General features: G+C 37.4%; 1 protein-coding gene and 1 long non-coding RNA gene across 3 annotated transcripts; both read right to left on the reverse strand.

Moving 5' to 3' along the window:
- Positions 1 to 7,825: 7,825 nt before the first annotated feature.
- On the reverse strand, positions 7,826 to 10,090 carry LOC149204921 (uncharacterized). 2 transcript variants are annotated; one of them, XR_016252395.1, is made up of 3 exons: positions 9,834 to 10,090; positions 9,119 to 9,739; positions 7,826 to 8,818 (listed from the first exon to the last, which is right to left on the reverse strand). It is a non-coding gene; the product is annotated as an uncharacterized LOC149204921 (long non-coding RNA). The 2 variants fall into 2 exon arrangements; XR_016252396.1 differs by having other exon boundaries at positions 8,982 to 9,739.
- Positions 10,091 to 10,154: 64 nt separating this feature from the next.
- On the reverse strand, positions 10,155 to 14,096 carry LOC149204922 (zinc finger CCCH domain-containing protein 7-like). Its single transcript, XM_089394828.1, has 9 exons — positions 13,863 to 14,096; positions 13,577 to 13,727; positions 13,320 to 13,467; positions 13,074 to 13,148; positions 12,639 to 12,738; positions 12,158 to 12,428; positions 11,988 to 12,030; positions 11,795 to 11,898; positions 10,155 to 10,451 (listed from the first exon to the last, which is right to left on the reverse strand). Exons 1-9 carry the CDS (start codon positions 13,865 to 13,867, stop codon positions 10,185 to 10,187), a joined length of 1,164 nt encoding a protein of 387 aa, XP_089250954.1. The 5' UTR covers positions 13,868 to 14,096; the 3' UTR covers positions 10,155 to 10,184.
- Between the last annotated feature and the right edge of the window lie 1,667 nt (positions 14,097 to 15,763).

Consider the following 15,763-nt stretch of genomic DNA (forward strand, 5'->3'; position numbering starts at 1 on the left):
CAATGAACTTAATATTCTGCAAGCTCCATTTACAATCACGATGAGGAACGCCATGCCACTAAATGTCCAGCTTGTGAAAATCATGTGGTAATCACAACCAACTGTTATTATGATTTGAGAGATCCATTTCATTATCAACATTAGTGAAAAGCCTATGATCTGGTAACTCTGCAATAGACTGTTTCAATGCCACTGGAAAATGAGGACATAAAAATTCATGTTGCTAATGAACCTCCTGACAAATTCCCTTATTTTCTTTTCCTCCATTGATATTTTTACAATTTGCTTGAATTTTAATGTCCTTATTCATGGTAAAGGTTTGAAAATTTTAGCGCTATGGCCTTGTACCAACTATTAAAATTGTAGGAAGGAATGGATTCTTTGACTTGTGTTTTAGTCAAAGATGCCAATTCAAATTCAATCTCATAGATGCTTGAGTTAGCTTTCAGTTAACATGTGTGATGTGGCCTATCACTGAGCTATTGTCATTTCATTCAAGTTAGATGGCTTCCAATGAGTTGTGAATTAGTTGATGATTAAAATTAGCTTTCTAGTAGATTTAACTCTAGTGTTTGTCAATTATAAAATAGAGATATATTTGAGTTTAGTTGAGTAGTTGACTTTCTATTAACTCAACTTACTCTCAGTCAACTACTACAACTGTTAAATTTATCCCTAATAGGTCATGCAATTCAAATTGTCTATTGAGATTGAATGAAGGCACAATTGTAATTCATTATTGTATAACAGGTTTGTGTACAAGCTTGGAGATTGAGCAAGTGAATTTCTCTTGGGAATTGTGTAAGGAAATAGGAGAAATTTTTAATTTTTAGGGGCAGATTTGCGCTAGGAAATAGGAGTTTCCTAGTAGGCCTTATTTCCTAAGTGTTGGGCAATTATTGTGTAGAATTGATCAATATTGCAGGGAGCTTCAGGCTTGAAGTAGATTTTATGTAATAGATCAGATCGTTGTGTTGATTTAATACAAACAAGAGGGGGTTTTCCCAGTTGGGTTCCCCAAATACATTTTCTGTTCTATGTGTGATTGTGTTTCTATTCAATCTTTTTTTCCGCAAAATTTGGATAGATAAATCTTGTGTCTTTTGTTATCCGTTTGATCTCATTAGAAGTTGCAAGGTTTCAAGGATTTGCTGCATGGTATCAGAGTAGAAAACAAGACAGAGATCAAGTTCCTTGATCAGATTCAAAGCGAATTGAAAAGGAGATCAGTTAGTGCAGGAATTTTACAAGTGCAAGAATTATGTCAATCTATGGTTTGAGGACTGAACATGCCCTAGAAGGGACTTTGAAATTCTATGCATGGAAGGATAGAATGGAGGTTGTGTTAGATGATAATGGACTTTTGGAATACATCAAGACTAATATTCCTAAACCTCCTACATCAAATGCACAACCGTTGACACAGTGGAGGAAGGACATTGCCAAAGCTAGGAGGATGATCCTAGAGGAGTTAGAGACCATATTGTTCCAAATTTGCATGGGAAGGGATTGCTTTCCAAATGTGGAAGGCCCTTACTAATCTATTCGAAAGCAATAGTGATGCCAAAAAAAATAGCTTTGAAGGAAAAATTGAGGAACATTCGAATGGGCAAGAATGATTACATTGTTGCATATCTATCTAGGTTTGCTCAAGTGAGGGATGAACTTAGAGGCGTTGGAGAGACAATTCCACCAACAAGCCTTGTGATCCTTTCTCTTCTTGGGCTTCCAAAATCCTGGAATTTCCAGGATGTTGTGAATGGCAAAGATAAGCTCCCTAATTAGGATATATTATAATCAAATCTTGTGCATGAAGAGATAAGGAGGAACACAAGGGATGGAGTCTTAGTTAGGACAAATGATGAGGAGAAATTTGCTTTAGCTAGCAAAGGGAAGAAAGCCAAGGGCAAGAAGGCCCAAGGCAAGCCTGAATCTAGTCAGAATGGAGGCAAGAAAAAGAAGGATCTTAGCAAGATCAAGTGTTTTCATTGTCATGAATTTGGAAATTATGCTACAAAATGTCCAAACAAGAAATCCAACAAGCATGTTGCAGCAACAACAAGAGGAGAAGCACTCTCTTCTCAGTTTGAATTGGATTTCTCTTTGATAGCTTGCATGGCAAGCTTAGTTTGAGGTAGTGTGTGGTATATTGACTTAGGGGTTTCATTTCACATGATAGGGAATAAAGAATTATTCAGCAGTTTGGAGGAGAAAGACATGCAATTCCATAAGCTCGGAGATGATGGCAGAGATATGATCAAAGGAGTTGGCACAATAAGCTTTAATAGGGAGTCTAGTTCCATTCTCCACCTCAAGAATGTGATGTATGTTCCGAGATTGAAGAAAAAATTGATCTCAATAGGAGTCCTTGAAAGAAAAGGGCATGATGTAGTATTCAACAAAGGGAAGGCCTTCCTCAAGCATTCTGCTTCAAGACAGGTCAAGCAGATTGGGGTTAGGATCAAGAACTTCTACGGATTGGAGGTTGATGCATGCACAACCTTAAGCAGCAAGGCAGAGTTTGTTTAAGGCCGAGATGTTGGAGAGCTCTAGCACAAGCGCATGGGACACCTACATCATGGAGAATTGAAAATATTCCAATAGATCGCCACTAGGCTACCACAGTGCACCACTAATCAACATGATGTGTGCAAGGGATGCACTCTTGGCAAGTATGCCAAATCTCCCTTCTCCATAGTTTCACTTGCCAAACACATGTATTATGTGATCTTCATGGATGATTTTTTATCATAAATGTTGATTTATTTCATGAAGAAAGATGAGGTCTATTCCAAGTTTATGGAATTCAAACCCTTGGTGGAGAATGATACAAGGAAGAAAATTAAGTCCCTGGGGAGTGATAATGGAGGAGAGTATATCTCAAATGCACTCAAAGATTTGTGTGCAAGGAGGGCATCAAGTGAGTTTATTTCACCCCATAATCCTGAGCATAATGGAGTTGCAGATAGGAAGAATAGGAGTATTGTTGGGGCTGCTAGAGCCATGTTGCATGACCAGGAGTTTCCCTTATCCTTGTGGGCAAAGGCTTGCAACACTATTGTGTACTTGCAAAATAAGAGTCCTCACAGAGTTCTTGGTGTAGGTTTTAACCCTGTACAGAAATTCCCTGCAAACAAATTCTTAAAACAGAAAAATAAACAATGGCAAGAACATAAAAGAAATATACACAAAGATTTTACCCTGGATCCCAAAACTGGGACTACCAGATTGATTTTTCATTATATTCATTTTAATGTTACAATACATATATATACATGTCGAAACATTTATAAACCCCAATCCATTAACCCTAGATTAGAACATAACCATAGTTCTTTTGACCGGATCTACAAAATACCATGGGCAGAAACCATCATGCCCAAAACTATGTGCAAAACCATAGGTAGGTCCACCCACCATCTTTGGGTTCGCGCCCCATCCTTGAGTCCGCCTAACTATTATTGGGTCCACATAAAAAAAAAATTATTTCTTGGGGCGATGTCCCGATGCAACATACATTGCATGCAACTAGTCTTGGAAAGAATATAACACGTACCCAACACTTTGGATGATTACACCTGAAGAGGTTTTCACTAGAAGGAAGCCAGATGACTCCCACTTTCACATTTTGGATCCATGGTGTATTATCATGTGTCAAAGATGGCAGGAATTGGAGCCCATTGTGGATAGGGGGGTCTTTGTGGGCTATACTAAGGCAATTTCGTTTACAGGGTGTACATTCCCTCTCTCAAAAAGATTGTTTTGATAATGGATGTGAGATTTGATGAGGAGAAATCCATGGGGAGTTCTCTAGAGCGAGAGCTAAACATATCACTAGAAAAGGAGCTTCTAGCTGCCAAGGAGGAGCCTCAGTGAAATTCACAAAGTCGATAAGGGCAAGAAGGCATTCCAAGAGGATGATGTGGAGCCACCACATGATGAGCCCAAAAGGAAGGCAGAGTGGAGGCACCCACTCACACAATGACTCCCAGAGAAGGGAGGAAGAGGACCAAGTTGGTTGACAGATTGGTGCAGGGAGCTCAAGAACAAGTTGGACATCCTAGTTCCTTGCACAAACAACGCATATCCCAAATAGATACATGGGATACATGGCACCGATGACATAATTGATAGATTCAGAGCCATCTTCTTTTGAAGAGGCAACTTCCCAACAAGTTTGGATGGATGCCATGGTGGAGTATGACTCCATCATAAATAATGGTGTTTGGAAGGTTGTACCACTAGCACAAATGGGGCCAAAATATGATGGCTATTAGTCGGATATGCATCTTATTGGCGTCGTCTATTCGACACATTAGTGCTTATCAAATCATCGCTCTAATTCCATCGAATAATCGACAATTTAGTTACCGTCAAATATGCAACAGTACAAATCTCGATTATCCAACGCATAAAAATCTTGAAATGGTCATTAAAAATCGACGTTTATAAATCGATTTTGCGACGCTACAAATCATCGGATATCTGATGGAACAAACCAATGTTGACGCATCAGGTAATCGACAACATAAGTATATTGTGTGACAGAAATGTTGTCGATCTATCACTTTCAAGTTGATGATGAAGCGTCAGATATTCGACACATAGGTTGTTTTGTCCAACAGAACAAACCGACGTTGAGGCGTTGGGTAATCGATAACATAAGTAAATTTTGCGAGAGAAGTGTTGTCGCTCCGACGCTTTCAAATTGACAGTGAGGTGTCGGGTAATCGACGGCATAAATAAATTGTGTAACAGAGGTGTTGTCGCTCTAATGCTTTAAAGTCTGTGGTGAAGCATCAAATATGCGACTAACAAGATTTTTGTTGGATAGGAGTGTCAAGGCACTAATGCTTCCATCCATCAAATATCCAACAAGTAATCTAACTGATAGTTGTCGAATATTCATCATCCTGCAATGATATGCATTAAAATATATATATATAATATACAAACTGAGTTTTCTCAATGGCTCTGCTCCCTTATACAACTGATTCTCACAGCAAACCTGAGGGTTTCTCGGTGGTACTTTTATTAGACACTAGTTTCTTTCATCTTTTTAAAGGCAAAAACGACATTGGTATGGTGACATACTCGGTATGTGTCTTCTTCTAGTATAATAACTAGAATCAAGCATCTCATCTTCATCATAAATGGACTATATAGAGGCATACATTACAAGCATTGCTAGATCACATTACAAATAACCCAGTATTGGTGATAAGCCAAAATCCAAGCAAAAACACAAGCACAATCCAAGTTGGTTTCATCAAATATGTTGCTCATGTACCAAAAGTGTACTATGAAACATTAGAATCATAAATTAAAATCCATAAAAGATCACAGTTTTGTTAGTATTTATCCTAACAAAGTATTAAGACTCAAGAAATGGTTGGACTTCATATGTAGAATATCACTTGTGTATACCAGTGTTTTCCATAGAGACCACGAGTTGGTCAGACTGACCCCAGATTCTAGACAAGTGGCTCCTTTGGTGGACAAGTAGCTTTGTCAATAGATGACGGCCACAAACAAACATTACTCTTTTAACACAGTGAAACAAATTTAGCAAGCTTGCAAACACAAGTAGTGCCTTGGTGACATTCATATATGGAGGTACTCGTTTATGTACTCCAGCGTTATTTTTTATCACATATCATGGTTCACAATTCACTAGGTTTCACTGGAAATGTTTTGTTCTTCATACTCGGTTTTTAGTTTTTCTGAAGATCCCATTCCAGCAGAGTCCTTTATCCGGGTATGATATCAAGAAAAAATTGAACTAACATAGATTATGTCAAGCTAAAGCCGAAAACTAAAATCATTTACGAAAACTAACATAATATAAAAAGACAAGCATACTCATTCAATGACTAGAAAAGCAAAATGAACATGACCAACTCTCACAATTTAAATTGTGGGACTAGAAAGTGGAATATGAACAACCCCCAAGGCATAGTGAGGAAATATGTAAAATATATGCAACAACAAGAAGAGTAAGGATGGCCAGCGTGTAACCATAACGTGCCCTTTTTGGAACAGTTACCTTTTACAATTTCCAAATGCACAACATTAACAATCCAACAACAAATATTACTTAGGTTTGGCTGAAATTAGACCCATTTTTTTTATAGATTATTTAATAAATTCTTACACATTGACTATATTAGTCGTAATTTCTTAACCAAAAACTAGTCATTAAGGTTAGTTTTTATTAAATAATATTATAGTCCTAACGGCTAATAAAGGAACTTGATGCATCCCATCTCTATTTAATTCTATTGATTGATCTGTTTTTTTCACCTTGGTCCTAAAGATAAACCTCATTAGTAGGTTCGAAACATCGATCAGGAAATAATTCTGTCATTAATCTAAAATTCAGTCTCAAACAATCATTATGGATCACAAAAATCTGAGATCAAAGGTTGATTAGTTGCTTCTTTACATTTGTTTTCAACATACACCAACTATTTATATCCACCCAGACTGTCTTGACCCGAAATGCTTATTACAATGCAGGTCGTTCTCATTTTATCAAATTTTTAACTTTATTTATCACGCATTAAGTATGTTTACAATTTTGGTGAATAGGACTTGATGACCTCCTCTCAGCTCTCTCTATATGTGAATGCCTCATCTCCCTCTGTGTACAACATCTGGTTAGGGTGGGACTAGATAAACTAAGAACAAGATGACATTTGCAAATATCATTGTTACTCTATGTAGGATTATGGGCCGATTATACTAATAAGACCAACCTGGATGTTTGTGACATGTGGGCATAACGTCAAATGTGTGAGATTGTCTTCATAAACTTACGCAGTTCACAGTCGGAGATGAAAATGGATGAAAAATAACAAGGGATGCATGCAAAAATGAACATTTTCAACCTTCCTTTTGCAAGCTTTCCATAACAAGAGTGGCTCTCAATGCATGCAATCGTTACTGCATTCAAGGTTATACTGTAGCTTGATTTCTCATTCTTAAATAGCAACTTACGGATCATAACAACAGCACTATATGATGATTAATGAGATTCTTTTATTTATGAGAGCTTTTGACAAAAATAAAAACGTATCTATTTAAAGGGTCGTTTGATATCATCAAAAAAGTGTGTCCACATAATACGTATCAAATATTATTAATTTTTAATCCATTTGAATACACTGTTATTGGTAGAGATTGGAAGCTCTTTTATGCCACTGTATTGTAAAGTACAACATTGCAATGGAATAAAAATAATTTAAGGTGCTTTTGAAATTCATGGTTTGTTAAAGTTGAAACTAACAATTAAGTGTAGCTTTTCAAAGCATTAAAAATTACTCGATTCAACTTTAAAAACTAAATGAAATAAAAAAAAAATTAAGACAAATTAAGAAATCTTGTTTTAAACACAAAAATAAATGTAATTGTGATTAACCCCAAGTTTAACCAAACACATACAACTCAGCCAATCCAAAATTGGCTTCAGCCTGAGCTACAAAATGTACCTCTGCTAACCTGTGCCATCAATGTTTTTTCCATATGCAGCTCGATTTCAAATCTCATGGAGTTCCCAAATGCAGCTAATAATCCATGCCGCTATTTTAAACCAACCATATCCATTTTCCAAACCAGATATAATCTCAAATTCCATCGAAATCATACAATTTTCTCCCCATAATTAGCTTCTTAGGTTTCCCGTACAGAAATACAAATTTCTTTCACTGCTTTGGAGAAAAACAGTTATATAACCACAAATTTCTTGATTCAAGAACGAATACTACGACAACAGGTATGGAACCTTACCTCATACAGGAAGCCTGATCTGCCTTTCTAATTGGACTATACCGCCTCTCTTTTCACCAGCCGCTTTCCTTTCACAACTGATTCTAGGTTGCACCCTTCTCTGAACTTCTCCGCTGCCTCTATCCCATGACCTGTATCGGGACCTTCCAAGTCTGCCTCCCTCTTTTTCTTCCCATCTTATGATACCCGTCCTTCAAGGTGAGGTCCTCAATGTCCTTTCTTCATGGGGTGGGACCCTACAGTACCCATCCTTCAAGGTGCAGTCTTCAATGCCCTTTTTTCATGGAGTGGGACCACATTGTGCTTCAATACTTGGGATTTTCATGTTCTAGCTTTAGCGATAAAGTATCTATGCTTTATCAAATACCATGTGCTTCAATTCTTAGCTATCGCTCCACTTTCTTCAGTGCACTTTGGATTCATGCACGGTTCTCATGTGATCAAGTAACACATTTTGTTGAAAACGTGTGGGTACAGTACCATGGATAACAGCTTCTGTTGTGCGGATTAGCCACTAACCTGCTCCAGTACCATGAATTATTGACCATCACATTAACCGGAGATGAAGAAGGAATATAACAGGAAACAAACATCAGGCGTATCTCTTTCATTATAATCCACCATTTTATTTCCTGTTTACATTACAATGAGTGGATACTAGGTTGCAGTTCAAACATTATCCAGTAAATTTTGTACACTGAACAATGCAAAGCCATAGAAGAATGCAGGCGATACCTGCTAGCTTTAGTAAGATGTACAATATGCTTTGCAGATCATAATTAACAAAGATTGTGCATCTCCGTCCGGGTTCCAATCAATTAGCCTCAAAGTCTGCTTTTTGTTTATATTTTAACCAAACTAGTTGAGATTATTTCAGCATGGAACCTACTGCATCTTTTACACACCCTTCAGATAATAGCAAATCAGTACTTACAGCACCATCCACAATAGATTAAACATTAACAGTAGAGGGGCTACTTCAAATTTGCTTCACTGGGGGCATGCTGCAGAGGTACAATACTACAACCACCTATAGAAAGAATAGATAATACAGATGAGCAAGCATATTCTGCCAACAAAATTTCTTCACAAACACAATAGAACAAAAACCATCAACTACAGTTGTGTGTGTGTCTTGTGATATGTGAAAGTTTCACTCCAATAAAATTGCGCAAATTCATGTGAAAACTCACATCTAAGCATTTCAGATATCAAGATAGCAGTTAACATTTTGACTCTCCGTTTTGAATGAGACATTCCTCTCATTAAGAAATTCCTCTCATTTAGAAATTCCTATCAACATAAAGTAAAATTAAATAAAATAACTTACAGAATAGAAAATTTGCAAAACATTCAGCTCCTCCAACTTCTTGGAAGGGCAAAATGTACTACAAACTGTTTCTCATAGCAATAGACATTCCAATTAATCATCATATCAGCAGCCTAGGCCCTAAACTCGTTCTTCAGTTAGCCCTCAAAGAATGATCCAAGAATCCCTACATTGGATCAGTCCATTTGTTGTTTCCAGAGTGAACCAACTTAAATTGGCACTTGAGTGCAACATCTTCTTCATACCAAAACCGATGACTTTGACATAGAAAATAGATGAGGATACAGGTTGAATAGTGTACACAAAGATTACCAACTCAAAATGATGCTATTATACAGGCGGCAGAAATTGCAGCCAGGAAATTGACTTTAAGATATGTTAGGAATTACCATGAAAATTGGCTCTTGGTCTATTTGACCAACCAAGAGAAAAGCAGAAAACCTGTTGAATGGACAGTCATACGAGCCTTCAATAATCATCCTGGAATTTGAAGAATAAAATAAAATGACAAACTTGCGAGAACACCTTATCTTCTCCATCAAGGTAACTGGATAGATTAGAAAGCTACATTGTCAGAACACCCCATCAAAGTTTGACAGAATTTAACATCAAGCATAACCACTGCAAAAAGCAAAATTTTATTAGATTTTAATATTTTAATTTCATAGAATGCTGATTTGCAAGGAATTATTTGTGAAAAAAAAATTAAGCTTACCTCATACTAGAGAAGACATTCTGGCACACGATTCACTGGCAACAAGCTTAAGAGATCATCTAAACTACAAAGGTAGGAATAAAAAGACTTTAGACAATTAACACCATCAATTCCTTATGCATACATATTATTATGTAGATATCATCCACTTGCTCTAGGATTTCACTTGGTCCACTGGTTCGGTCACTGCCTGCTATTTTCGGAATAAACGAATATGATTGATTAGTCTGTTCATTTCATCAGTTGGTAATCCCAGGTTACTTTAAAAATGTGAGGCAACCCTTTCCATGGGACCAAGGGCACTTTGGATCAACTCCTTATTATTAGCACCTTTCCTAGATGCATCAATACTTATGAACTCAAGGCACTCTGGTGTCCCTGACGGCATTTCAAGAGCTGTTGTGCACAATGCAAACTGAATAAGGCAGATGCAAATTCACTAGTAGCGAAATCCCCCGCTACAAAGTAGCGCCTTTTAGTATTGGTGCCACCTTTATGCTCACTTGAATCTTTGGGCTTATCTTTCTTCTTCGGGTGATGAATCTTACAAGTTGATCTTTCTTTACATTCTCCTGTTGCAGCATACTGTGGGCATACATATGTGTGTTTTTTATTACACTGCCCACAAAAAGGGTTAGACTAAGAGGTCAGATACCAAACCATAGTACTTGAAGGAAAATCATATGCTATAGGCAAAAATGGAAGAGTCAACTATAAAGATGTCCTGATAAATACATAGAAATTTTCTAAAACACAACTGAGAAACTCCTGAGGCATAGGCCCCAACACAACCCCAACTAAGAGGTGTTTACACCTAGCCTGATCCTACTGGAATATTAAAATAATAGATAGTTACTGTTTGTACCTGCTGGGTAATCCATGTGACTAGTATGAAGCTCATTAGGATATCATCATGTGCACAACACATTATGAATTTAATATACCATAGGGTATCTCAGTTTTGTTTCTTGATGAAATTTGGTGTCCATGTTCAGTCTTGACCATGCACTCCCAAAGAATGACTCGTAAGACAGTGGGCCAAAAAAATTTCCTCTTTGTGCCCTAAATGTTAATTGCTACTATGATCTGTTTAGGGACATTGCCATGCAGCAATTGTAGAGGCTAAGTGTAAAAAATTTCCTGATAATTTTGGCTCCAGTTCTTTAAAGTTTTAATACAAAGGGGACATGTTGAATTGATTCAGTGGTTGCAATCAGTTAAAAATCGAAAGGAATATAGCTTATTAGAAAATTTAATGATGCTTTATACTTTAAGACCTATACTTTTTGTTAATTTAGCTAACGTTGTATACACTTCTCATCATAACTTATCCTCACATTGCCACAAATTATACATAGCAAATTTCAATACGCATACAGAACACTAGATATTTGATATAAAACACAAAGACCGCATACAGCAAGAACAGACTTAAACAGTGGTTGCAATCAGTTAAAAATCGAAAGGAATATAGCTTATTGGAAAATTTTAATGATGCTTTATACTTTAATACCTATACTTTTTGTTAATTTAGCTAACGTTGTATACACTTCTCATCATAACTTATCCTCACATTGCCACAAATTATACATAGCAAATTTCAATACGCACACAGACACTAGATATTTGATATAAAACACAAAGACCGCATACAGCAAGAACAGACTTAAACGGTGGTTGCAATCAGTTAAAAATCGAAAGGAAAATAGCTTATTGGAAAATTTTAATGATGCATTATACTTTAATACCTATACTTTTTGTTAATTTAGCTAACGTTGTATACACTTCTCATCATAACTTATCCTCACATTGCCACAAATTATAAATAGCAAATTTCAATACACATACAGACACTAGATATTTGATATAAAACACAAAGACCGCATACAGCAAGAACAGAGTTAAACAGATCAAACCAATTACAATATGCAATGTCCCCTATGAAACAGCAAAGACAATACCTTATCACCTTCAGCACAGTAACCTTTGAGAAATCCATCACAAACTGACGCTTTTGGGTTGACATTTACATGCCTGTAAGGGCAACTCTCTTTGGTGCAAAAACCTGTCAAAAACAAAAAACAATAGATTACTTGGGCTACTGGGAATCAGAATATGCTGATCACACAATACAGAAATGTCAGATTAACTCACCCTGTAGAAAATATGAGCAATCTTCCATACGTTCTGGGATGATCTGTGCACAAATATTGACAGATCAAGATACAGCAGAATTACTCCTACCACAAAATCTTGACAACTCTCTCATTTTCCTTTTATCTAGACATCTCCAAATCTACTGTATGGGCAATTAATGTTAATACCTTGTGAGTCAACTCACAGTTGACATTGGAGCAGGTACCCCTCAGGAACTTAGTGCATACAGCTACCTTTTCTCGATCGTGAATGTAAGGACATTTACCTCCCTCCTTATCGCATTTGCCAAATCTTGTAAAAAATTGGCAATACTGTTGTTTTTTAGCCAAACGACATCTGGCAGTATGTAAGCTCCATCTAACTTTCTCACTGGCTAGGGCACGGCTTATTGTCTTTGGATCCCTAACAAGTTGGTTTCCATTTCCAACCCTTAAATATCTGCTCAAATCCCATACAAAGAATTTATTATCAAAGCCCAAAATACAGTAGTAGCTCCATGCTTTAAACTATTATATAAACTAACCCTCAATATTTTTTCCTGATTGCAAGCAAAACAATTATCGCTCCGGCTTGAAAACAGTAATAGATTCACTTCAGATCACTGGGTCACATACAACTCCAAATGGGAACAAGAACAGGCTCACTTACTGATTGCCACCAATGGATACCCTCCTTGGAGTGAAAATCTTTGCAGTATCAATTGTTTGACTCGCCAATGAATCATCGACACTAGATGTAGACTCTTCATCTGTAAAATCAACACATTATATGTGATCGGAGAAAACCAACTAGCTGCAGGTGTTTCAATCAAACAAATAAAGTCTTTTGTATCTCAAAGTGCAAATGTGATGCAACCCACACAGACATAGCACCATGCATTTGCATGCCCTGGGAAACAAGCAATAATATGCCCCACAGAGATGTATGTCCACAAATATAAGTATTCAATATTCATATAGACAAGAATAAAAATTCAAATGCACATTCAAAATAAAAGAGAGAAAAGCGAGGATATTTGCCCATGCACTGAACAATAAATCAACTTCCACTCAGTAAAAGTATGAAAAGAAAATATCTGCTCACCAGGAATCCTCTGAAGTGTCCTCTTCGATGGATCCATCTTATACCGAAGCAAACCAACACGGACAATGCGTTCTCCTGCACATAAACCCCTTTGTTTTTTAATTATGTCAAATTCAAAGGCAGCAGAAAATTCTACTACAAAACATTTACAGAATGTTGGCATGATAACCTAACAGACTCAAGATTGAAGCTAAATCTTCATTGCATTGACTATAGAATGAAGTTTCTCAGAGAAATTTTCCATACCCGTGATTTCTCTTGACTTGCGAGCACGCAGTTTCGTTGCTTTAGTCACCTGCTTCTGTGTCTTGGGCTTCGTGCCAGTAACAACATCAGCAATAGCTTTCTCTTCCCTTTTCTTTTTCTCTGCGGCAGCTACTGCCATTGTTGCTTCCTTTAAAAACAAATATCATCCATATGGATCAAGCAGGTGCACAAGGAAATTCCCAGTGAATCATGATTATAAATTTAACAAACATCAGAACAAGGATGCAATAACTCACCTCATTAGCCTCTTTTGATCGTTTTTCTAGAGACTTGGTCCACTTTAAGTTAGATCCTCCAATACTCAAAACACCTGACCTACGTAAAGAGAAACCATCAAGTGATTTTGTGTAAACAGTGTCCCTCTTCAGAAGACGCTTCAGCTTCTTGCTGCATCCCCACACCAATCATTTCAAGTTAATTATCTTTGGAAAACAAGTAAACTACACATTTTTGGAAATTCTGAAAAGAAATTTGAGAAGAGAACCACTTAATAGTTAGTACAAGTAAGGTACAGTTTGTAACCTCATTAGGGTAAGTGAGGAGCCTTTGCTGTAATCTGGAACAGCTTTAATTTTTCCTAAACGAACTGATCTTCCATATGATAGCCTTTTCCATGGAAATAGCAAAGGAACCACCCTTTTTGATTGCAGAAGTGGTGAACCTGAAGGATGTTGTGCTTGACTCAAAGTCCATACACGTGAAGATTGTAAAATGCAATGTTTCTTCTGCTTCAAAACTGCAGTTGTGCAAATTAGCTTTAGGATTAGTTTATGATAACTGAAAGCAAATGAGAAACAATGGATCACATGACAGCTTAAATTGGGCTTAAAATGAATTTGAAATCTATTAACAAACTTGTCAATGACAGAATTTATGAATATGCTAAAATATGAATAAGACAAGCTGCTCAAGGAAGTTTTGTCAATCTATAGATCCAAATAAGTAAATCATGGCTAGGTAATAGTGAGCAGAATGCTTGAATCCACTTGGAATGCATTGGAAATTCTCTGAGAAACAAACTTTTTTTATTTCTAACAATTTTGGCAATTACAAAGGGAGTAAAAGAACTGAGGTGCCTGCCCCAAAACAAGAAAATAGGCCTTGAGAAGATGCTAGTGAGGTCAAAAAATGGAAGTCAGAGGGCATTATGAAAGCCTATACCCATCTGATTTTTCATAAATGCTAGTCCAGATTAGTTCTGGGAAAAATACACAAATGCACAGTGAGAGTGGATTACAAGTTTCTTGATGTATGAAGCTAAATCTTGTTGCGAGCCTCTTGAGGTTAGATTAGGTCCAAGTGTGTGTGGGGCTTCCTTTTGATTGGCACATTGCTATACTTTGATGTTTCAGTTCAGAAAATCGCCACAGTGTGTATAAGTACACTAGTTGAGGGAATCAAGGCAAGCGTGATCTGGGTTCAGAGAATGCAGGAGCAGCAAATCAAAGCAGACATCATCAAGGTGGACATCATCATGTCTACGGGAGGAGAGATGGAGGTCTGCAAGACGGATGCTCATTGACTGGAGATGAGACAGAGACCTACGGGAGACAAAGGCAATGATAGAGGTCTTCAGGAGGCAAGACAAATGTCTGCAGGAGGTGAAAGCGAGTCCCTGGTCACCCGAGCTATCGTTAGGATTTCGGCATAAGGAGGTTGCAAGATCAAACATGTATCTAAATTATAAAACAAAAGAATTGAGGATGTGGATTAGGCAAATAATTATAGGCATCGTCATGCCCTGTTAAAAAATAAGAATGCTTGGAGGAGGCAAAGTTGGCATTAGCAGAAGGTGTAACAGCTAGAAGCAATTGAGATCTCATGGCCTACACCACTGGAAACCCACCATTCCTTCTTCCACACAAACACTTAAATTTCAAACACAATTGATCTCTTGGGTAAGGATTTCTGCAATAATTAGGGTTTCTGTCAACAGAATTTCACCTTAGTGCATTAAGGACAACAATCCCTCCACTTTTGCTACATGGAAGAGTAGTTGGTTGATTACTCGAATGACCCATTTGGGGACCAACAGATCTGGTCCAACCCTCTGGACATCCATGGATCCTTAGCTCCTCTCCTTGACACCACTACTTTGACAAGATAGGAGCTCATAGGGAATGACAACCTTATACTTTATGGAGATTTCAGTTGGTGCTTGCTTGGCCGCCAGGTTGATAATTTGACCATCCGTAACATTGAAATGGTAGCAACAATTTCTTCTCCCCACCATGGGTTTCAAGGCCCAAATGGGAAGGATATTAGTATGTACAATCAGGGAGATCATCTACCCCAAGCAAAAAGGTTCAGGTGGGGAGAATTAACCTCATCACTATGGAATCATCGTCACACTGGTAATGCAGTTGATGCACCTCCCTTAGACTTGCTGGCAGGTGCTCTGAGTTCTAGCTTTGTTGAAGGTC

Source organism: Pinus tabuliformis, chromosome 1_2 (genome assembly GCF_031772625.1).
Source record: "Pinus tabuliformis cultivar Carrire ecotype Pingquan chromosome 1_2, CPIR1, whole genome shotgun sequence".
Classification (NCBI taxonomy): domain Eukaryota; kingdom Viridiplantae; phylum Streptophyta; class Pinopsida; order Pinales; family Pinaceae; genus Pinus; species Pinus tabuliformis.